This window comes from Corythoichthys intestinalis, chromosome 4 (genome assembly GCF_030265065.1).
Source record: "Corythoichthys intestinalis isolate RoL2023-P3 chromosome 4, ASM3026506v1, whole genome shotgun sequence".
NCBI lineage: Eukaryota > Metazoa > Chordata > Actinopteri > Syngnathiformes > Syngnathidae > Corythoichthys > Corythoichthys intestinalis.
This window is the reverse complement of record NC_080398.1, coordinates 13,963,873-13,989,094: the sequence shown is the minus strand read 5'-3', so window position 1 is coordinate 13,989,094 and position 25,222 is coordinate 13,963,873. Positions and strand designations below refer to the sequence as shown.

The 25,222-nt window shown below is 40.2% G+C and overlaps 1 protein-coding gene across 1 annotated transcript; it reads right to left on the bottom strand.

Moving 5' to 3' along the window:
• On the bottom strand, window positions 1-24,773 carry si:dkeyp-84f3.5 (uncharacterized protein LOC334144 homolog). Its single transcript, XM_057833704.1, has 2 exons — window positions 24,474-24,773; window positions 1-2,417 (listed from the first exon to the last, which is right to left on the bottom strand). The coding sequence occupies exon 2, from the start codon at window positions 2,254-2,256 to the stop codon at window positions 442-444; it is 1,815 nt and encodes a 604-aa protein (XP_057689687.1). The 5' UTR covers window positions 2,257-2,417; window positions 24,474-24,773; the 3' UTR covers window positions 1-441.
• Window positions 24,774-25,222: the final 449 nt, after the last annotated feature.

Genomic DNA, 25,222 nt, shown 5'->3' with positions numbered 1-25,222 from the left:
AAAGTAGACAAATTCCAGTAATTTCTCTTTATAATTTTAATTGGAGACAAAAAAAACCCACAATGAATATTCATCCATTTTTTTCCTAAAACATAATATAACAAAGTATAAAAACTACACAGAAAATGTGTTGTCTGACTTTTCCATAGAAAGTAAGTGAATTGCTTCAGGTATCAAGTGGAATTTTCTGGTAAACCACAACATTTGACTGTTCGAGACATTGTTCACCAAGCAAATATCAGACATTTAACTCTGCATATTAGCACTGCCGAACCTTTTGTACATGTTCTTATGTTCAACAAAAGAATCATCACACTACAGAAAGTTGTATAAAAGACAGACCTATTCTAAATGTTGCCAAAATATGAAATCAATTACATGCAAGAAAACGCTTAACTCATGATGGGTCCATTCCTGGCAATAAGAATACATACAGGTCAGTTACACCTTATTCTCTGTGCCATGAGAGGTCTGGTGTTGAAGAAACATCTCCAAGCTCGAGAATGTCTCTATGCACTCAGTGCATTCATATACAACATTGGAATTTCCTTTTTCATTTGGGGTGTGGCCCACCAAGTCATCATCCTCTACATTATCAGCATGACCCTTCACAGTCTTTCCACTTGTGTCAGTCGCACGAGATGATTGTTCCACATCTGTTTTTTCCCAACCACTTGGGTGATTCCTAATATGAACCTTAAGTAAGGAAGCGCTTATGAATTTAGCAGGACATATGGGACACTTATTGCGACATCTTTTGTGATGGCGCAAGTGACGCCGGTAAACGTAAGCAAGCCCAAATCTCTTGCCGCACTCTTGACACTTATAGTTGAATCGGCCAGCTTTCTTTGTTCTCTTCCCATTTCGTTCTACTTTTGGTGCAGTCGATTTATTGATTAAATTTTGTCTCTCTGTCCTCAATAGCAAGTGCTTCGATCCCGGTTTCTTTTCCATTTCAGCTGTGTGATTCATATTTAGATGCCTCGTTAGATCACAGCGCTGTGAGAAATGCCTGCCACAAAATTTACATTTGTGCATAGTGCCCTTGTGGTATCTCATGTGTCTTGACAAACTGCTTGAATGATTGAAGACACGATGACAAAGTTTACAGGGAAATAGTTTTCCATTTGTATTTTTTGCCCTTCTACGTCTAGCTTTAATTGCTATTTTTGGCTTTTGGGTGATTATTTCTTGATTCAGCCGATGTGTGCGGTGATGTTCTTTAAGAGTGGTTAAATTTGAGAAACAATCCCCACATAAGCCACATCTGTATGGTGTTGCAGAGTGCGTAGTGCCAACATTGCTCGTCATTTTATTGCTCCTTTCATCACCATTCTTAAGGTCAGTGAAGTTACCATTACTGTAACAGTTTTCATGTCGTCCGTCATCATTATCTTTCGAATTCACTTCATTTTCCGCCGCAAATGTAGCATTAGATGCTTTACCTTTGCAATAGTGTTGTGCGTGAGTCTGAAAATCTGACATCCAAAAGAAATTTAACTTACATTTCCGACATGAATACATTTTGGGTAACTTGTTTTCCTCATTGTTCTCTGAATTTCCAACAGTGACGGTTGTGTGATTTTCTTTTTGATGAGCAACCAAAGCAAATGCTTTGATGAATCGCTTTCCACAATACCTACAGGAATGGAACCGGTCTCGTGCATGTTCATGGAGGTGCGTTTCCAGCGCTTGTCGACCTTCAAAAATCTTGCAGCACAAAGTACACCTGTAGTTTTGCTCTGTGTTTCTATATTGATGGTGACAATGTAAACTTTGCAAACTGTTGAATGATTTACTACATATTTCACAACGGTAATCGACCTGGGGATGGTTTTTCTTTGCATTTTTCAAATCCAACGGCTTCGGGATAATTGGTTCTGGAATGGACTGCGGCTTTGGATCAGGAGACAACGGTTTAGCAGCGGGTGTGATAGTTGGCTGTACTCCAGGCGATGGTGGTTTCACAGGGGAAAGAGACACTGAATAGCCATTTAAAACTGCAAGTGTGCCATTTTCTTGCAGCACGTATTCTCGAGGGACTTCAAATCCGTTCGATGAGCCATCAAAGGAAAATGATTCCAAAGGTCCATGAATGGTCATGTGGGCTAACACTTGAGCGTAATGAGTGAACCCTTCGCCACACTCGGTGCAGATGAAGGTACATGGATCGCCACCATATTGTGTTGAAGATACACTATTCATTGCTTTCTGTCTTTCCATGATGAAATGATGTGGTCCATGTGCTGAAGGCATCACTTATGAGAGATGAAGAAAAACTATCCAAACACTCCCAAAACTAATTTCCATGAGGTGTTAGAAGCAAAAGCCTTCAGTCTCTCAAGAAGCACCAACCAAATGTGTCCTTCAAAGCTGCACATTCATTTCTGTACAGGTTCTCCATCTTTTAACTGCACCTAGAAAAAAAAAAAAAAATCAGAAATCAAAATCACAATCAAATGGTGAACAGCACATCTCGTTTTACAAAACTAAAGGTTCTTGCTAATATTATTAGTAACAACAATTGATAAATGGCAGTTCTTACACCACTTTATTGATATTGGTTGTCCTTAATACTCCTAGTAGTTTATTGTACAAGAATAATTTTTCATTACTTTCGGGGTTTCATCTTGAACTGCCTTTTTATTATACAACAGGTTATACAATAGTAATGGGAAGCATTAGCTAGCTAGCTAGCACGAGAAGAGCTACGGACACAGCAGGCTAACTGACTAGCATGCTATCATCATCTTTTCCACCTGTGTTGCGGTTTGGTTTGCCTTTTATAGGATGGTATCAAAATGCATTAGATACGCTAGATGCTTAAATGATAAAACCTAGGTCCTAGGCTTTGAGACTAAACACGATAGTAGAGCTGTCCCGACTAGTCGACGTTGTCGACGTCATCGATGACGAAAATGCGTCGAAGGGCAAAACATACCGTCGACGGGTAATGACGGGTTAAAAAAAAATTACATGCGGATAAAGTTGAGAATGGCGGGCGCTCGCGATGCAAGCGGTTGTTACTGGCATCCCCAAGGGGGCCGCTGTCATTTCAATGTGAGCGGCGTTGTCAGATTGAGCAAAGAGGAAGAACGTGGACGAGCGAGCGAGAGAGAGGGAGCGAGATCGGTGAGTTGGAAAAGTGCGCGGGTAGCGCCGAGTTGAGTGGCTTCATCCCCCACGTTTTTGTTCTGGTCAATAAAAGTATCCATAAAGAGCCATCCGACGCCTCTTGTTGTTATTATGCACGCCACCGCCTTCCTGAGGAGGAAATCGGACGAACCAAGACGAACAGACAACAACGAGCCAAGTGAATCGCCGGTGAGGAGTTGGAAAACACCGCCAATTTCCAAAAAGGGCAGAGTTGATAACACGTGAAAGCGGCATAAAGCCAAAAAAGCGGACCAGAATAGCCAGAGCCTGGAATTGTTTCAAGGAAAATATGGAGGGTGCCACTTTGTGTACTCTTTGCTAAGTTGAGCTCGCATACCACGGTAGCACGTCGGCTATGAACGAACACTTGAAGCAAGTTGCCTTTATGTGCGTTGTATCAACGTGCATTTTTATTTAATAAAATAATTAATATAATTATATATTTTTGTAAATTATTATTAAAATTTATTAGGATCATGGAAGCGCCCTCTTGGTGAAAATATATACATATATCCTGTATATACATAATATAATAAAAATATATATGGAAACAGCACTGGCCTGCTCACTGTAATCCATGACTGCACTAATGTTAGTTATTTAATATTATAAAGTTTTACATATAGTAGTGTACTATATATTTAATTTTTGTTACTGTGGGTATGTGTGCCTTTCATTCATAATAATTGTAATATTTCAGTGTGCCTTCTGCGTTATCTTCAGGTTAAAACAAACAAAAGTTGAAGTTTTCCCCCTCCCCAAAAAATGCGGAATGCACACCGGAAAGAGCATCTGAACTCACACAAAGTATTCTGAAAATGATTGTCCGGGACATTGCAATTTATTTTAACATTTAGAAATATATAGACAATGACATACCACAAAAAGAGTAAGAAATTGTTTTGACTCCTGTTAACTCATTTGCTCCCAGAAACGTATAAAGACGTTCTATTTTTAAATGCTTAACTGTCCCACAAACGTATTTATATGTCTTTTGCGTTTTTTTTTGTACAAGAAGCATCTAGAGCTTCCGATCTATCGCCGAAACAAAAAACAAGCCTCAAAACCAATTTTAAAGCAATAAAACTGGCCACTGGAGGGCCGTAGCGCATTTGTTAAGACCCCACAACCCAATTCAAACAGTACAACTTTATTAGGGAAGTTAGCAGAGCCCCTCCGCAGCTTGCTGCTCAGGTCCACCTCGAGTGTCCTGCACGGAAACGCGCACGGCCAAACCAGTTCCCCCCCAGGAACATAAGCTCCCCAGGCGAACGAGACAGTGGTCACCACAAAAAAAAAAAAGACAAAAAAAAAAATCCATCTTTATGAGACAGTCGGCAATGAGGGAAAAGTTTAAAGTTTACTTTGCTATCAAAAGCTCTATTTGGCTGGTTGTTGTTATTTTGTAAAAGGAAAACATTATTCAGATGTTTGGGATGTCACTGAAGCAAAAAATAGCCGTGTTAAAGTCAAAGTTATGTTTGAAATTTTTGCGTTCACAAAAAGCTCATTTTCTCCGTTTTTTCATCAGAAATTGGAAAATTGCTCAAACTAAGCTATTTTCTAATGCTGATTTCTAAAGAATGGAAAAAGATATGAACTTACTTTTTTTTCTGCTGAAAGAAGAGAGCCTAATCTTTCTTTTGGTGGGTTCCATGTTTATATAGCAATAGAACAGAATTTTTTGTGGGCCTTGCAAAATCAGTCAAAATCCAGTAAAATGGCCGGGAGCGAAGGGCCTTGCTCCGGTGAAAATGGCTGGGAGTGAATGAGTTAATGAGGTGAAGTCACAGTGTTTCCATTTACATTTTTTTGCACTAGTTAATGCCAGCAGAATTTGACCTCATTGTTTGTGATTTATTTTTGGTATTTATGTTATTTATTTATACGTTAATAAAGAATTTAGGTGTTCCAAAATGTTTTTTTGTGAATTAATAAGCTTGAACAAAAATTTCATTATTAAAGTAGTAGTAAAAAAAAAAAAAAATATTAGATTAGTCAGCTGACTAATCGGGAGGAAATTAGTTGTTTGGGACAGCCCTAATAGATAGTGTTATGTACTCACACTTATATGTTAACTTGTATGCATTATGTAGCCTTTTATTCTCAGTCAAAGCATTCTTTAATCACAATTGAAAAATTATTTTAAAAGCTCACTTGCAAAAATTATTATGTATTGGAATTCAGCCTCTAAAATTCCCCTGGAAATATTTTTTTGCACAGATTAAAATCAAGCCAAAACAAAACATGTATGCAGTAAAGTTGTTATTAACTATACAGCTAACGCCCCGTTTAGCCATGTTTATTTACAAAATAAAACACAAAGCAAATTTAAATCTACATTTACTAACACACCAATTTCCTCTATGAATGAATAAGAGACTGAGGGATGCTATTATAGATGTGGGGAGGACAGCGTGGTCAGGGATCTTGGAATTGTCACATCTTTATGACAGATGACATCAAACACGACGACAAGCCGATCAACGAGTTTACAACACAGAGCCTGCCAAGGATGAGCACAAAAATGTGAAACGGCTGACAATGTACAAGGTAGGTTTTATTTATCAGACTTCATAAGTGTGTTATGAGGTCTTTGTCGTTATTCATCACTTCTATAGACAAGTTTGAGATACCTCCGCTTTACTTTCTTATGTATCCTCGCAACTTCCGTTTTAGAATTTCTCCATCCAAAACAAACAGTGGACCTGGAGTAACATTACTCAGCAAAATCCCTTAAAAAAGACAATTTGGAAATACCACATCCATCTGCCATCATCACGACAGGGGAGGAAAACATGTTCATGAAGGCAGATGTGGAACCAAGCTCGTGCCACCACATAGACAGGGTGTTTTAGTAGTCATTTTGCCACTGTGTTATGGAAGGTATGTTCTTCCTATCCCTGCATTTTCATGAGTCCGGTGCTCAAAATACTAAAGCTAAAATCTTGCACATGAAACGACTTGTTGCCTTTGATGTTGTTATTATGATGATGATTGTAATTATAATGATTTTTAATATTATTTACTACAACTATTGTTTCTGCTGCTAGCCTGTTGCTAATCAGTACGTGTTGGATGGCAAAATTATGTTAACGCATGAATGCAAGTGTTACAAATTTTTTGTTTGTTTGTTTACAGGTGGAAAACACTGTTAAGCAAGGGAAGACAAGTTGATGTGCCTCACAATAACACTTACTGTACGTTAATGGACATATATTGAGACTACCTGCGTCCTACCAGGGGGCGGCCGAGAGGCTGGGGCTGAGTAACGGTGGCTAGCCTTGCGGTGGACCGCCAGCTCGATCGAGTTCCAACTGCGAGCTTTTTAACTGCAGCAACTTAAACTCATTCACTCCCAGCCATTTTCACCGGAGCAACCCCCTTCCCTCCAGGCAGTTTTACTGGATTTTGACTGATTTTGCAAGGCCCACAGAAAATTCTGTTCTATTGCTAAACATGGAACCCACCCACAAGTAAGTTCATATCTTTTTCCATTCTTTAGATATCAGCATTCGAAAATAGCTTAGTTTGAGCAATTTTCCAATTTCTGATGAAAAAAAGAGAAATTGGGCTTTTTGTAAATGCATAAATTTCAAACATAACTGACTTTAACACAGCTATTTTTAGCTTTTGTGACATCCCAAACATCTGAATAATGTTTTCCTTCTACAAAATAACAAACAACAAGACAAATAGAGCTTTTGATAGCAAAGTAACAATTTATTTTCACATTTGAAACGAGAGATGACGCTGTTGTGGCCACGACAGCTGGGGTAAACTTTTCCCTCATCGCCGTCTGTCTCATCAAGATGGATTTTTTTTTAGTCTTTCTTTTGTGGTGACCACTGCCTCGTGGCGGAGTTCGCTATGGGGAACTTGTGTTCCTCGGGGGGAACTGGTATGGCCATGCACGTTTCCGGCTGAGTCACTGGACACTGGAGGGTACGGGAGACGCGAAAGGCTGAGCACGGCGGCGTGGGCTCTGCTCGGCGAGCAGCACAGACTCAACGGCATCGTCCGCTGCACTGGTGGTCCCGGTCGTTCTGCTCGGTCGTCCGGCGCCTGGCATCCTGGACGTCCATCCGGTCGTCTTCCGCCGGCGCCCCGGCCCCACCGTTCGTTCCGTTGAATCGGGTTGCAGGTCTTACCAAATGCGCTACTGCCCTCCAGTGGCCAGTTTTATTGCTTTAAAATGGATTTTTAGCATTGTGCTTTGAAGCTAAGTTCTATCAGAACCTACAGATGTCTTGTGGAAAAATAAACATATAAGACGTATAAATACGTCTTTGGGACACTGAAACAATTAAAAATAGAACGTATTTATACGTTTTTGGGAGCAAATTAGTTAGGATACGCTATTGGAGCTGGAATTACTGAGGAGACCGGGAGGAAGCCCATCTAAAGGCCGCCAAGGATCTCCATAATGTCGGGTGAAAGTTTGGCGAGGCTCCGAAGCTCTGCTGTCTGATATCACATGTCTCAGAATGTCATCTATGTCGTGCTGAATCAATTTTGGGAGATTCCGTGGGGTCCTCTGGTTTGATTTTGCAGTTTTAACTTTGTCAACGCAGTGCTTACTTCAACCGCAATTCATGTTGTTCTTTCTAAACCGGAAGTTCGGAGCAGACATTTTCCAAGATGGCACTGCCCATATTTCACTCAGAACACTTGTCTTATGCTTCCATTCATCAGAATAAATCAACATTTCATGACTTGACAATGCTGGCCTACAAGGCTCAACGTTGCTTGTATAACTCTGCGCACGGCAAAGGGGAGAGTGACGGAGAGATTGGCTTCCTTTCTCAGGCCCTCAGAAGAGACCTGCACTATAAGAAAAAACCTCCGCAACGCCAAGGACGTGGTTGAGTATCCGTCCGAGAAGCATGGTACCTGAGGTAACTGTTGCGTCTCTTTTTCATAAAAATCGATGTGTTCTTTCACCCAATGACTATGAAATGACAAGGACTGGGGAAATCATAGATGAAATAAAGTTTCTGTGAAAATAGATATTTTAAGCTTTCCAATGATGTACCACACATGCATAGGGCAGAAAAACACTCAAGTGGCTTGACGTTCCGTACTTTGACCCCCCCAATTTGGCAAAATTTCAAAATTGTCCTATTTGCGCCTGTTCGGGATAACGCACCCTTAGCTAGTGATAGCATTCCCAAGGAATTTGTGAGTGTTCCCAATTAGTAAGAAAAGAAGTTCATGAAAGGCACATGCACAGAAGTTGTCAAGAGAAAGACCCCCTTAGTGCCACTACAGGAGTACAATTCAGAACTAACCTAAAGCTCGTGTTTAAGGATACTATTCAAATTTTTTTTCCCCAACCCGTCCTGTTCAGCTGCTTGACACGGAGAATGGGAATCTGAGTGTCCTATTGGTCTGAAAAGTTTTCATATATCACACGGGAGTATGGTGTACTCCCATTGTGATAATCATTCATTGTTTCGTTTATTAGGAGAAAGCAGCGGTCAGGAAGGGGTTATGGGGGGACAGAAAGGAAAATAGAGAAGGAGAGAAAGACGAGAAGAATAAACAAGGCGTAAGGTGACACAGGATTTACTGGAGTCATTGCTTTCACGCATGGAGAGATATCCCGGTAATGGCGTGGGTTGGACACTCTCACAGACTTGTCCCGGGTAGACCACTCGGCACTCTCTGTGCAGGGAGGGCGGCTGGCGTTATTTTATAACCCGGACATTACGTCTGCATCAGCTGTCACATTCTGTTGGTCAGATCGTGTTTTGTTACAGAGCCGGTTGTGGGAGTGTTCGCTACGTTGTAACTGCAGCCAATTCAAGCTCATCAAGACCGTATTTAAGCCCAGGCGAGCCAAGAAAAGGGTGCCGAGATATTAACTTGCTGAGCGCCATTCGACACCTTGTATTCTCGAATGTAGTGCCTTTGTGCTGGTATTTGAGTAAATTTGTTTTGTTGTCTTATCGGCTCCCTGCTTTCCGCATAGGTTAGTATTATTGATCCCCTTCGAGCTACTGTCACGGACCCATTGTGTTATTCCCCCTTTTCCGCGATCGCGTTTGTATTTAATGAACCCTTGAACGCAACACATCCCTCCGTTGTTTTTTGCTTTGGTGTACAACCTTGTTTCCGCAGTTGCGGACCCTAACATCGGCAACAAAATAAACCACACATTTCCAACAACTGACTCTTCCTTGGCTCAACGATCGAGTAACAATTTAATTTCATTATGTTTTCAGTTTAATTTAGCTATTTCCAACTTGCTATGTTGATAATTTTGATGTTTGTTTACCGCTTTTTGTCTTACTGCAAAGAAAGGGGAAGTGACGATCAGCCCGCCATGATATTTACGTCATCAGCCATCGTGCTGCGACCCGGGAATTTAACGCTTGCTTTCACATACACCTCGTCCCGGACATTATTCTAAAACGCAATCCGTTAAATGTCAGCGTAATCTCCGTGTCAGTCGACCCAGGAAATTGCTTTCACATACAAGGCCTGCCCGCTTAAATCCTGGGATTTAAACAGTGTTCAGGTGTATCTGAAAGGGGCTAAGGAGATGTGCTTAAGTGGGGTGGAGCGTACACAAATCAGCAATGTGAGGTGGACAACCCAGTACTTTGTGAATCACTTGTAAGTGTGGGTATGTTGACATCCTATTCTGAGCTGACTGAGCGCTAATAGTGGCACCAATAGTTTCACTATTTGAGTGTCTAATTGCACCAGTCATGCGAGAATCCCATCAGATGTGTGATAGTCCTGCACACAAAGGGCAATGCTGCATGGAGGCTGTTCCAGGGTCACGGCCCCTCCCCAGCTGCGTTGGGAGGGTGAGCCAACGCAGTCCGTCCCTACTCCTGCAGCTACGGCAAGGGGGCCGCCGTTTAAATTTCAATACTAAGGCACCGTCTACACTAGGACGGGTAATGGCCTTCAACGTTAAGAAAAAGTATGACTTAAAAGACGCACCTTATTCATTTGTAACGCAGAGACAACAATTCACATATTTTTTACGTCTCAACTACTCTAATGTACTGCTCACTGGTCTTCCCATGTCTAGAAAAAAAAAAAAGCCTGAAAATGGTACAGAATGCTGCAGCAAGCCTCCTGACCAGGACGAGAAAGTTTGATCACATGATTCCGATACTGGCTAACTTGCACTGGCTCCTAATTTACTTACAATGCAATTTCAAAGTCTTGCTACATACCAATATTGCATGGCTTGGTACTTTCCTACCTTAGCTATACCGTATGTTCCTTCCAGGAATCTATGTTCCCAACCCACTGAAAGCACTACAAAGAAGTCTGCAGGATCGTGAATGTTTTCTATTGTGCCGCTAGTACTCTGGAACGCCTTAACCGTGGAAGTTAGAGAGTGGCTACTTCATTAGAAATTTTTAAATCTCACCTTAAGACTTGCCTCTACACTCTGGTAGTTACTGTAGTTAATTAAAACCATATGCTGGCCATGTTCACTGCTGCTTCTGCCAGCTGCTCAAGGTGGGTCGGTTTAACAGGAGACCGAAGTGAAGGAGAGGGTCTTCTAGCTCAGGCTTCTCACTTGCATTTGCCGTGATGCCATTTGTCATGCTAGCAAGCAACAGGAGGACACCATCTGGAGTGAGCTACGAAGTCAAAGTGGATTTTATTTTTTTCTTCCAAATTTGAGTCATCTGTTAAGTATTTTTGTGGTTTCAGACTCTGAGCTCTAAGAATACCAGTTAGACTTGTGGCAACATTTGGCAGCCCTGATAGTCAGCTGCATATGAATGAGGAGAACTCTGTGTGTTGATAATGTTACTTTGGTTAAGAAGCCTGTAACGATACACTTACAATCCTGTCATTTGCTGTGAGACGATAGAATCGTTGCACACCTTCAAGCCAGGTTAAAAACAAATATGAGATATTGACCGTGACCTGTGAGCTTGCAAAAACGGTGAGTGTTATGTCCGAATAAAAGGGAGAAAACAGCTCACGTGGGAGAGTGAGAGAAGCAGAGTGAGAGAGTGATAGAGACAGTTTGCATGCAAGACACGAAAAGAGGTGCATGATGCTGTGCTCTTTCTGCAGCACGGTGCCATCACTCAAATGGAAAGCCCAAATTCCAATATCAGTTTAGTCCATCTGGATGTTTCTAGTGCATTTAACACAGTACAACCAAAACCCATGGGACACAAGCCGCTTAGGATGAATGCCAACCTAAACCTCATCCTCTGGGTCCTCTCCTTCCTCACGGGGAGAGATCTCAGTACTGCCACGACAATATCCACCGGTTTGCCTCAAGGTTCATTCATCTTTCCACTTCTGTTCACACCATACACTAATGACGATAGGAGGAAAACCCCTGTAATAACATCAAATACTCAGACGACACCATTATTGACTTTACAAACACAGACAACTGCAAATAAAACTGGACTCTTTTTCACTGTGGTGCAGGAACAACTCCCTAGATTTAAATCTATCATAGACTAAATAAAATCATTTATTTCCATCATGGCCACTTCACCACACCTTACTCAAAGTCAACAATGAAATAATTCAAGTTTGCTCATACAAATATCTTGGCTCTGTAATTGACCATAAACTGACTTTCCAACTGAACAATGACCATTTTTCAAAATGTCAACAGTACATGTTCTTTTCCCATAAACAAACTTCAGGTTCACCAATCCATCCTCATTGTCTTCTACAAATTTTTCATGGAATCCATCCTCGCATTCCATATCATCACCTGGTTGGGTTCACTTACTCGGTAATCCAGACATGCTCAATAAAATCATTGGCAAAATTATAGGTCAGGAACAGTACTCCCCAACCAGCATTTACAATGACAGTCATAAAAAAGGTACCTGGATACAAAATGACCCCTCAGAAATCTTGCATCCTCAGTGTGTCTTGTTACCATCAGGAGGTACAGTAGGTATACGTTTCTCCAACTGAAGCCATATCCACCTTCCTGGTCGATGACAAATGGCTCCTACAGACTGTAGATTTGATTGTATAAGACACGTTTCCTGAGAGAAACATGGGCGGCACCATCTTGGAAAATGTCTACTCCGAACTTCCGGTTTAGATAGAACAACACGAATTGCGGTTGAAGTAAGCACTGTGTTGACAAAGTTAAAACTGCAACAATCAAACCAGAGGAACCCACGGGATCTCCGAAAATAGATTCAGCACGATGAAAAAAAATAAGAGAATAGAATTTTTTTTTTAAATCATTATCATTTTACACAAAACTCCAAAAATGAGCTGGACAAAAGTATTGGCACCCTTAGCACAATACTTGGTAGCACAATCTTTAGACAAAATAACTGAACAACCGCTTCCAGTATCCATCAGTCAGTTTCTTACAATGCTCTGCTGGAATTTTATACCATTCTTCTTTGGCCAACTGCTCCAGGTGTCTGAGATTTGAAGGTTGCATTCTCCAAACTGCCATTTTCAGATCTCTCCACAGGTGTTCTATGGGATTCAGGTCTGGACTCATTGCTAGCCACTTTTGAAGTTTCCAGTGATTTCTCTCAAACCATTTTCTAGTGCTTTTTGAAGTGTGTTTTGGGTCACTGTCCTGCTGGAAGACCCATGACCTCTGAGGGAGACCCAGCTTTCTCACACTGGGCCCTACATTATGCTGCAAAATTTGTTGGTAGTCTTCAGACTTCATAATGCCATGCACACGGTCAAGCAGTCCAGTGCCAGAGGCAGCAAAGCAACTCCAAAACATCAGGGAACCTCCGCCATGTTTGACTGTGGGGACCGTGTTCATTTCTTTGAAGGCCTCGTTTTTTTCCTGTAAACTCTATGTTGATGCCTTTTCCAAAAAAGCTCTACTTTTGTCTCATCTAATCAGAGAACATTCTTCCAAAGCATTTTTGGCTTTCTCGTGTAAGTTTTGGCAAACTTAAGACTGGCTTTTTTATGTCACTGGGTCAGAGGTGGGGCCTTCCTGGTTATCCTACCATAGAATCCCTTTTCATTCAGACGCTGACGGATAGTTCGGGTTGACACTGTTGTACCCTTGGACTGCAGGACAGATTGAACTTGTTTGGATCTTAGTCGAGGTTCTTTATCCACCATCCGCACAATCTTTCGTTGAACTCTCTCGTCAATTTTTCTTTTCAGTCCACATCTAGGGAGGTTAGCCACAGTGCCATGGGCTTTACATTTATTGATGACACAGCGCACAGAAGACACAGGAACATTCAGGTCTTTGGAGATGGTCTTGAAGCCTTGAGATTGCCCATGCTTCTCAAGTCCTCAGACAGTTCTTTGGTCTTCTTTCTTTTCTCTGTGCTCAATGTGATACACACAAGGACAGAGGTTGAGTCAACTTTAACCCATTTTAACTGGCTGCATGTGTGATTTAGTTATTGCTTCCACCTGTTATGTTTCATAGGTAAGTAACAGGTCCTGTTAATCTTGAAGGAAAGTATGTTCTATCTTCCATTCGGTTGTATTGCGTTCACGTTACACAAACCTGAGCAACAACGGGCCATACTGCTTGATAAATCCATCCAGCATACATTAAAAAAATTAAAATCATTGGGAAGCCCTGATTTCAAGGTTTCATACGTGTTGATTTAACAAACTTTGGCCCAAACAACCCAGCAAAAGTACTATGCCCGGCAACGCCTGGCCGTACTGCTAATACAGTATAAACTTCACACATGACTGCCTGGGCCTGAGTTTGAACCAATTATCTCAGAACCGTGAGGCATCCTGCTAACCACTGTGACACCAGGACATAGTGTATCTGCAATTCCATGTGTTTTTGTTGTGCGACACCTCAAACATTGGACATAAGTCCCTTTCAGACATACAAGAAGTGCGTTAATGTACCTGTATTTACCCGGCATGGGCTACATGTAAGAACAATTTGCTGGTTCAGCAGAAACAGACATTGAGAGGAACTTTACTGGCTCGTGATATAGTCACAGATCCGGTATATTACCGTCTTGTGCCATGTCTAAATGCAGCAGGTAATGTTCCGCTTCAGAACGCAGAGTTTGACGTCGCACTCATGTGACTTCAGCAAACTACTACAATCCTCATTTTTCTTCACCCTGACACAAAATAACATTTGACCAGCAGCAAACAAAGAATGTATTCACTAACTTATTATCAAACTAGATCCGATAACTGTTCGCCGGGTTCAGGAATAGACTTAAAATTTAATCGAGTTAGCGGGGGTTTAATTAATCAAATCAGTGGAGTTGATTTCAACAAATTCCGTGCAGTTTCTTAGTAAAATGTTAGTTTCAGGGCTCCGAATGCCAATAAAAAAAACAACATATACACTAGGGGTGTGCCATCTTAGGCACCTCACGATTCGATTTGATTACAATTCAGGGTGCTACGATTCGATTTTTGAATGACGAGCACGGTATAGACGATGATCACAGTTATCACGATTATCGATGCATCGAAAATTACTGATTGATAAAGTAGCCAAACAAATTTACATCCATCATTTATTCAAAATATCCTTATGATTCGAGAGGAACGATGGAAACATGCCCATACAACAAAAAGCTGCCTTTAAGCTGCTTTTTTATTTATTTACTTATTTTTTACAAGAAAGTGCAAAAACATTAACTATTTTAAAGGGAGTATTTATTTCTCTCAACAATACAATAAAATGTACACTGGTGGAATGAATTCCACATTTTCTGGACACAAACAAAGTGTCTTCAGAAATAAGACTTCTTTTAACCAATATACTTTGTTTTCACAGTGTTACCTTGTGTAACTCTTGGAGTGACAGGTGGAAATCACAACTGCTCTTGATCACTGTTAACTTGTGGCATTTATTGCCGAGCACATAAAAATAGTCCGGCAGCCTCCAACGTCGCCTGGCATGGGACTTGGAGGGATCTAACGCAGCACATCTAGGTTGCTATTTGATGATATCTACTGTGTGCGCGCGAGTCTTGTCAGGCATAAAAAAAAATTTAAAAAAAAGTTAACAAATGCCACAGAAGTCACGTCTGCTCATTACTGCACAACACCAGCATTTGACAATTGACTTTCATAAAACAGGACGAGTTTGAAGTACAGCGCTCTTAATTCGCCACTCATTGTTCATCATGTAACCGTGAGTTAGGTCTCTGTGACCCAAGGTCTTAACTAGAGATCGGATCGGACGCCGATATGGGCAAAAAAATGCGCAGCGGTATCGGATCGGCCGACACGGAAAAATTTCGATACAGACTTCCGATCCAGTTTTTTTTTTTTTTTTTTGAAAATCCGTTCCGGGTTTTCCAGCGCACCAATTTAAATAATCCATTCCAGTTTTTGCTTCGGTTTCCCTAAAATCCGGTCCGCATTTTACGGCACACCTTCAACACATTACATTTACATTACCGTCTCCCAATTCACCGAGAGACTTTATCGGTAAAAATGTCAGCTGTGTGGGATCATTTCGCCTTAAAGGACGACAAGGACGAAGAGGCAGAGTGCAACATATGCCACAATAAGGTCAAGCGTAGTGGTAAAGCTGTAAGAAGTTTTATTACAACCAACCTAATCAAGCATTTAGCGAAATACCACCACAAAAAATATGAGGAGTATGTTAAGAAAACTGAAGACAAAAAGAAAAGTCCTACGCAACTAACACTGGCAGAAACTTTTGCTATGCATGACAAACTGGCACTCGACAGTCCCAAAGCCCAGGGAATAACAAGAGTCATTGCCGAAGAATTCATTCTGGATGACGTGCCATTATCTCTCGTGAGTAAAGACGCACCATCCAACACTTTTATGCTGCATTCCAGAGAAGTGGGAAGTCGGATTTATCCCACTCGGATGGTACCAATTCCGACCTCAAAGCGTTCCAAGCAAATGTAAACAACAAAGATGGCTGATCGCGACGAGGTGTGTTTTATTTTGGCCATCCAAAGACATTTTGACCTCCAGCGAACCTGCCTTTCTATAAGCGATCAAATAGTAGAGGAAAAACGACGGCTGCGTTATAGCCCACACTGTAAACTGCCTTTTTTTAAAAGTTACATCCTTTGCTGATCGCCAATATAAAAACATAGCACAACAAAGATAATTCACTGTATGAGAAAAAATACATGACGTCTCAAATAAACTTGATTTACTTCATTATTGTGATATCATTCAATACGTTTTCTTGAGCGCCATTTTGTCCAGTGACGTCAGATTGAAACAACTTGGAAGTCGGGGTAGTTATTTTTTCTCCGAGTTCGCGACTTGGACCTCCCAGTTCGAGTGGCGTTCCAATGATATTTTCCTAGTCGGAGGTCGAAAAAGTCCGACATCCCACTTTTCTGGAACGCAGCATTAGAACCACGGTACAACATGCCCAGACGTCATTACATCCTTCAGCGATTCGGCCGTGGAAGATTCGAGAACAATTCACAAACATCCAAATTCCGATTATTGAAATATGTCAAGTAAAGCGAAACTAATACACAGCGCGGTCTTCGGGACACAATGCCGTCCATCATGCTTGTCTAATAGATATCATATGTATATAGAACTAGATGCAAAATGACAGACTCGACACCGTTAGCAACACGTGCATTAAAAACTACGTGCGTTAGTAAACAGCCGCCATCTTAAAGCAGGAGACTTCCCTTGTAGGCTGTTGTAGTGAACCTTCCAAGCGAACGTAATTAACTTTTCATCTAAAATACTCCTAAATCGGCAAAATCTTGACTTGAATCTATCTTCAAAACAATTTTAAAACTTTCACATGTCAAAAGTAGACAGAAGGGAAATTATGGAATAACGGGAGCAATTTTAACAACTTTAACAGTTGATTCGCAAAATTAAATTAATTGAATGTAGTTTAAAGCTGCTGGTACAGAATGGGGACTTGAGTATTTTATTTACCGTTTTAAAATGTTAACTTGATTCTGAAATAGTCGTTTATTTAAACCTGAGAGGCTTTTTATACACTTTTTGTAACTAATGCACGAAACATTAAAAGCATCTAATAGCTTGGGGGGTTTGTGGGATTTTCCACTGACAGTTTACAATATTATTTGCACGTTTTACTGACTGACTATGCCATTTCTGTTTGTTATTTATAATGTTTTTTGTTTGTCACTGAATAAACAGGTCAGTTTCTTGTTACCAACCAGTGTGTGTTATTCAGACTCACCTAATTCAGCTGGCTAGTTGTTATCAAGAGTACTAAAACCCTTTTCAACATGAGTCTGACAACTAAGTAAGGAGGCTAAATAACTTTAAACTTTAATACATGCTCAGACAGGCCGGTATCGGTATCGGATCGGAAGTTTAAAACAATATCGGTATCGGATCGGAAGTGCAAAAACCTGGATCGGGACATCCCTAGTCTTAACCTGTCTGTTGTCAAAGCGAGGTTATTTGTAGCAGCCAAGTCGGCAACAATATATTGACGGTCTTTGTTGTACGTATCCGAAAAGACATCAGATCACCCAAAATGCTGCCAAACAATGGATCTGGACGATATTGAAGCCGGCAAGCCGCCTCCGTAAGATTCTGTCTTTCCTCACGAACAAGGATCCGCGTGCGCCACAGCTCCCACCATTCATGCAGTTGGGGGAGGAATGGAGTAGGGAGGCTGCTAGCGGCAGAGTTTGTTTTTTCAAGGCAAAGCTGCACCGGACATTTTAGCGGGATGGACGACAAAAATAAATTCAGAAAATATATTTTGGGAGCCTATCATTTGGATCGAATGTTTTTGCGTATTGAATCGAAGCCGGCGTATCGAGCGGTTCAATCTAAAACCGAATATTGTTGCATCCTTAATAGAGACGTCCCTGATCTGATTGCGTGATTGGAAATCGGTCATGATCATGTATTTTTGAGAGCATCGGAATCAAAGTAAAAACATACGGTTTCCAAAATGTATCGCTTTTTATTTAATCTTTCTACAATGCAATAAAATAATCCAAAAGTACAAAGATATTGCCATATGAAACAAAGATACATACGTTTTACATAGCGGAGAAACAGCTGAAGCAGTTAAGTAAAATGCCGGAGGTAGGACGACCTCCTGGTAGCTGTCCTGGGAAGCTAATGGAAATATAGCATCATGCAAGTGGGAAATATAGCGTCATGCAAGAGGGAAATATAGCGTCATGCAAGAGGGAAATATAGCGTCATGCAAGAGTGATAATGTCTGCAGGTGCATCATCGTTTACCGTCTATTCTTTATTTTTCACTTAAAATTGCCTCTTCTCTCCCCTATGTGTATGTGCGCTGATTTGGAAACCCATGCGCAGTAGTCACAAGTTGACAGTGGCGCAGGTGGTTCAGCAGGTTGCCCACTGATTGACGGATCGGGGATTCGATTCCAGCTACCACCAGTGCCCATTGTCACATCCCTGAGCAAGATAATTCACCATACTTGCCTGTGTGAAAGGATGTGAGAAAACAAATAATTGGAAGGGCCAGATTGGCTGCCTCGCTTCTGTCAGACTGCCCCAGGGCGGTACAGTACTACGGTAGTGGTTTACCACCATCGAGTGCGGCGTGAAAGAATAATACAATGTAAAGCATCTTTTAGTGTCCAAAAAAGCTCTATATAAATCCAAGGCATTATGATAATTATCATTATCATTTAACAGTGCCCTCCATAATTATTGGCACCCCTGACAAAGATGTGTTTTTTAGCTTCTAATAATTTTTTTTATTCAAATAATATGGCACGCCAGACCCACTTAGAGTGTTTGTTGCCAAAAAGCTCAATCTTGGTCTCATCTGACCAAAGCACACGGTCCCAGTTGAAGCCTGGGACCGTGTGTATTTTTGTGTGAGCTATCTCCTCCCATGGCCATCTCAGTCCCCAGACCTTGTTTTGTTGGCAAAAGGGTGTTGTACAAAGTATTAACACCAGGGGTGCTAATAATTGTGACACACATTATTTGATGTCAAATCATTTTTTCTTTAGGTGGGATTTTTTCCCCACTGAATGAATGCACTTGTATTGAAGGTTGGATTTTTCTCTTTTTTTCCATTAAGGTCCCATATTATTTGAATAAACAAAAAAATATTAGAAGCTAAAAAACACATCTTTTTCAGGGGTGCCTATAATTATGGAGGGCACTGTATGAACATTTCAGAAATACTAGTATGTGCTGAAAAAAAAAAATTAATAAAAAGGTTTTCTCCCTAATGCAATGCCAAGGAATCGGATCGGGACCCAGTATCTGCAGATCCTCAAAATCAGGTGATTTAAAAAATGTAAAATGTAAAAAAATAAAGTATGTGATCTGGACATCTCTAATGTTACAGTATGTCTGTAAGCAACTTTACAGCATGTAGTAGGACCGAGCAGTCGGAATGTGACTGCCATCAACAAAATTGCATGCAGGTCTAAATTAAGGACTTGTCAGGATGGGCAAATCACTGGGGTGAGGTGTGCCACTGAACAATCTCAGGGGTGGCGATGAAGAGGTCTGAATCCATTCACAGGAAGCTAGTTACGTGTTCCCTGTCTATGGTGGTAATACAGTTCACAAATTGTTTAACGATGACAAAATACTCTAAGGTCACTGACACGTAGTTAGTAGTAATGGGACGGTAGCGGATTCTGATGTTACGATAAACTTTTTTTTACCCTTGAGCAAAAAAAATTTTCTCCCTGAGAAAGTTTCTCAATACTCAATATAAATAAGAGTTGTTGGTGCTTGTGTTGGTGGTGATAGCGGGGAAAATATTTACTGCTTTAATGAGAAAAACAGTAATTGTGTCGTGAGTTTGTCCAAACAAAAATCCCATAACCGAGTTATGCTTGGTGTCAAATGTCGCAACATCCATTATCGAGGTCATCAGGCCCATGAACGCTGTATTAATTAATTGTATTATTGAATCAGTTTTGATGTAGAAAGCTGCTAAAAGGTTTGTTTTTTTCCACCTCATTTTTTGCTAATCGTTTTGTGTATCGAATCGTGGGTCAAGAATTGTGATATGAACCGTATGATAATTTTTTTATCGTTACAGCCCTATCTAAGAGAGAGAAAAGCTGTACTTGTGTGACTAATAGCTTTGTAGCGATTCATCGATCTGGTTGGTTGAGCAACAATCCAATTAAATTGATCAAAGGGCAAAACATCGATCATCATCATCATCAGATGGGCAAAGAAAGGACTGCAATGTTACTTTACAAAGACTTCACATATGTTGGATTACATTAACATCCTTTACTTGTTCCAATTTACTTTTGAAAAAATGCAATAATTGCAAAAAACAAACATGTTCTCAGTTGCATGTTTGGTACTCACTTATTGAGTATTGTTTACGCCAAGAAAAAAAAAAAGCATAAGAAATACGATGATTTCTGACAGCGCCGCAGTTTCTTTGTTTTCTCGAAAGACTGACGCACAGCGGATTTCCTTGTGAGAAAATCGAACATTGATTCCAAGAATGTTAGTGCAGGTGGTGAAAAAAAAAGAAAAAGGTAAGGCTTACCATTGAAATGAAGATGGAAATTATAGAAAAATATGAGCGTGGCACGCCGTGGCGCATCCGTGAACCGGCATTAGATTACGGCCATAGAATGTCTACTATCTCGACGGTCCTCCTCTGACCTCCGTTCGCCAGTCTTCAAAAGTTAAGGTGACAATTATTATGATTGTAACAAGGGTTTCCCCTACACATTTCCCCTACACTATTGTGGCGCACCGCCACAACGAAATACAAGCCGCCACGCCGTGCAAAGGAAATGTTTTATTTAAAAAAAACATTTTTTTTAAGGCCGTTTCAAACTATCGGCAGCCTAATGTGAAGGGTTTACCGGCAACCTATTCATTGTGTATTGTAATGTCCGTAACTATATGGGGCCACCTTAAAAAGTGACGATTGGACGGGGAGCTGTGACGTAGATGGAAGCAAGGAGGAGATAGCGGTCGCATGTTGCGGAAGCCCGCCGTTATTTTGTTATTCCTTTTCTTTATTATTGTTGCCACAATAAAGTGGCTAAGCCAATGCAGACTCCTGTCCATCTTCCCCGCATCCGGGGAATTACTGTATTTTGGATCGGACTTTTCGGCGAAAGTGAGCGGTGGACGGCCGTCTTGGACAGAAAGGCCAGTTTGAATGAATTTGCGACGAGCGGCAGGTCAGAGTGCCGCCGCGCTAATGTGTCAACAACGCATTTAATAGCAGAAAATGCAGGTCTGTTACAGCGGACAGATATATACAATCACGGCTGACGAACCCTTGATAAATGCGCTTTTTTCCAACAAATTTCATGAGCTCTGGGACACTCGAAAAATGTCTCTCATACCTCTCCTTGCTAAGCTAAATGGTACTTCGATGCGCGTTTGTGTGGAAAAGTAGTTCACGAACAACAACAACAACAAAAAACGATTCACCTTCTCACCGAAACTAGTAAAACTCTTTACACGGCAATTAGAATTTCCCCCTACACCTTGAAATGGCTCGATTACAAGGACGTAGGTTTGGTCTCAATATTGGTGGGGACGCTATAACAGCATAACCTGCATGCACTCTTTTTGCTGGGAACAGGACATTAATAAAACCAAACTGATTAGGTGAATGGGGATTAGCACCAGCCTGAGCATTGCAACTAGGGGCCCCCAGATTTGGAATGAGCTCGACGAAAATCTAAAAGTGTTGAAATCCATCTCCATCTTTAAAAATAGGCTAAAAAGTATTCTGATCAGTAAATATAACAATTCCAACATACCTAGGTTATAAATTGTCTTCTAGGGAAGTATTTCTTTTTTTCCCTCTGTGTGTGTGTGTGTGCGTGTGTGTGTGTGTGTGTGGGTGGGCGTGTGTGAGTGTGTGTGTGTATATCGAGTTATTGTACATTATTATGTTTTTGTATGAGAACAGTGTAAAAAAAACTGCAACTCACCCTTCTGCTCATCTGATAATGATCTGATGTTTCTTGTGATTGTCTTGATGTATGCAGGCTCCTGACTATAAGCTTTTAGTAGCTTCTTAAGGAGACCTGACTCCCACATAATCTTGGCTCAGCACTGAGATATGATGTACACTTTGTAAATATGAATGTGTGTGTGAATAAATTGAATTGAATTGAATTGATTAGGGCTTAATTTCTCACCAATATGAGCCTAATTAATTGATAAACTAAATGATCAATGCAAAAATAAATCTGACTTGTACTAACTTTCACACTGCAAATTTAAAACGTTTCAATCTGATGATTTTTCTTAAACCTATTTGAAAATTTTTTTCCATCTTGTTTTGAGTGTTAAAGACTAGTTAACAGATTAATGGGTCAGATTATTCAATTTACTTTACGTAAATATTACCATTTGTTCTTATTAAGCCCATACATCTAAAGGTTGTTCATTTTTCACCAAAATCAAGGGATAAAATGATCTCAAATAATGTTTTGACTTATATCACTTCTTGAAAGAAGAACATTTCTGACGAAAAAAAAAGCTTTTTTAAAAGATTAAATATACCCAGTTTCTGCTTAAAATAAAAGTTAAGATTATTTTCAGATAGCCGTTTTTTTATTTCAAGAAATCTGAGTAAAATTTACTTGAAGCACTGGCAGATAATTTCACTTATTTCTAGTAGATTTACACTGAAAACAATTTAACTAGTCATCTGCCAATGAAACGTGCGTTTGAGGGGGAAAAAATTGTGTCATTGTAAGTCTGAATATAATGAAAGTAATTCACTTAATAATGGTAGGGTCAATTCTATCCTTACAAAATATGTGAAGACAATCTAAATGACCTCGATAACTGAACTCATTATATAATGCAAATAAGGTTGCCTAAAAGTTGGTGGGGACAATTTGAGCATCCTGAAAAGTTCCTAGTATTATGTGCCTAACGTCCCGATGCAGACCTACGCCATTGGTCCATTAACAGAAGGACTAGTATTGTTGTGTTAATGTAGTACATTAAGGACTACGAGATGTAAGCAGTACTATTGCTACGAGAAAAAAAAGTCGTATTATTACGTAGGGTAATGTAGCTGTAATCAGCTACGCATTTTACGTACATGTACCGTAGCTGAGAGCTACGACATTAGCCAGGCTAATGAAATATTTCAAATAGATCTTTGTCATGGTTCTTCTTGGGTAACAAAATGTGAAAAAAAATTTTTTTGTCATGATATGACGCAATTTTGCCATGGCACGGCATGCCATGCACGACATTGTGAGGCGGTCCGACTCCGATGCTGCCCACCACCGCAGCTTCAAAAAATCCTAGGGGAAACCCTATTGTAACATTGCCAAACTTATCGTCAGCTTCGTCAGGTATTTAAATATTTCAGAAGTCAACATAAATTGTTGCAACACAACATGCCTACTGTCCGCCGCAGCTGAACATGAAACGAGAAAGTAAGAAGTCCTCTCCCTCTCTCTCACGTCAGCCACGGAGTGCGATCAGGTACACCACACGAAACACATTCGCCACATTAGAACCCGATTCGTTACATTATTACAGGTATTATCATTATTATATTTTCTATTATTATTCATAATTTATTTGTTTTGCTCTGTGTAACTGCTATTTGAATTAGTAAAGGCAGTATTTATAAAGGATTTAGTGTAGGTTTTAAGGCTGTGGAACGAATTAATGAAATTATAATGTATTCTTATGGGAAAATCCTGCTCGACATACGTCCATTTCGACTTACAAACAAGGTCCTGCAATTAATTAACTTCGTATGTAGTGGTACCACTGTATTTATATTTTAGGATTCATTTAGTTTTGCTCTGGCACAATTTTTAAAGCTCCCTAATCAAATATGACTGTTTAGTCACAGATTTTTGCCCTAAAAAAAAAATCGCTTTTCTTTCAGAAATGTGGGAATTAAATATAGGTAAATTGTGAAAAACAATTTTTCTCTGACCAGGAAGGAGTTCAGCACCTTACCAAAGATGTGGTGCTAAAATTGCATCAGACACCTGAAAATACTTAAATAATCACTCACATAATACACGCCATCGAAAGAAAATACTAGGTTTATAACAAACATTTGTGAAAATGTGAAACATGACAGCAAGGCGATTGAAGAAAAAAAAATGGCAGGATTTATAGACCAACACCGCCAGATGGAGACTGGTGAACTCCCTTCAATTGCGACTCATACTCTTTTATCGCTGCCTATGTACAATGTCGAAACAATCCTTGAAGGAGGACATACAAACGTTTAAGTTAAACTGTTTAAAAAGATTTTTAAAAACCCAGTACTGTAAACCATCTTATTTCGAGGCTTTTGTTTCAGTTTGTGCTTGGCGGCTATGCGGCGTTAGCCACCGCTAGCACGTCGTCAAATAACTAGCGCTTTGTAGATCAAAGACGTCAACCAATAAGTGTACTTTCAAGTTAAAATAATAAAGCACTTACCGAGCCATTGATGACGTTTGTTGACAACCCAGAGTGAGTAATTTAGGTTCCCAAAGATGCAGCTCGTTGCTAGTTTACCGCTTCCTGATAACAGGCCGGAATGATCAGAGATCCTTTCTTCAAGAAGATGGCTCCAGAGAAGTTGTTTTTAACCTCTGAAGAAAGGCTACGACTCAGGAGTCACGCACAACTCACTTTTATTTGCATAACATGATTTACTTCGGGAATAATTGTTGCTCTTAGAACTATTTTCGCTTTATGCAAATGGTTTGTGATGCTTGCATTTTCACGTTCACATTGACAGAAGGCGGTAGTCGGAGTTGACAACTGAATCTTATGAAACATCTCTAACTTGGGCTTTTTAATATGGCGAACCAGAAAAGTATTCCCCAACTCTTTATTTAAATGCCTTTTTTTGGTCAATATTTCACTCTTACTTCTTATAATATAAATTTAAAATAAATAGATAAATAAATAAATTTACATATAACAACTTTTTTTTTTTTTAATTACAAACTCCAACTGCTCGGATTCCTCCAACAAAACGAGTTGCCTATGGGTTGAAAGGTGGTTTGGTAGTCATTTGCAGTGCTAGTATTTATGTTCCACTCCCAGTCAAATAGCAGAAACAGTTGCTATATTGTGGGTCATTTCTTTTAAATAATTTCAATACTGTATTAAACTTTCTTTAATCACCACAAGGTGTCGTGGTATAACAATGAAGAAAAGATAAAATAGGTTCAAGTCTT

Bases quoted from the DNA above. Each gene is read 5' to 3' on its own strand.
- si:dkeyp-84f3.5 (XM_057833704.1), bottom strand. From the start codon at position 2,256: ATGCCTTCAGCACATGGACCACATCATTTCATCATGGAAAGACAGAAA.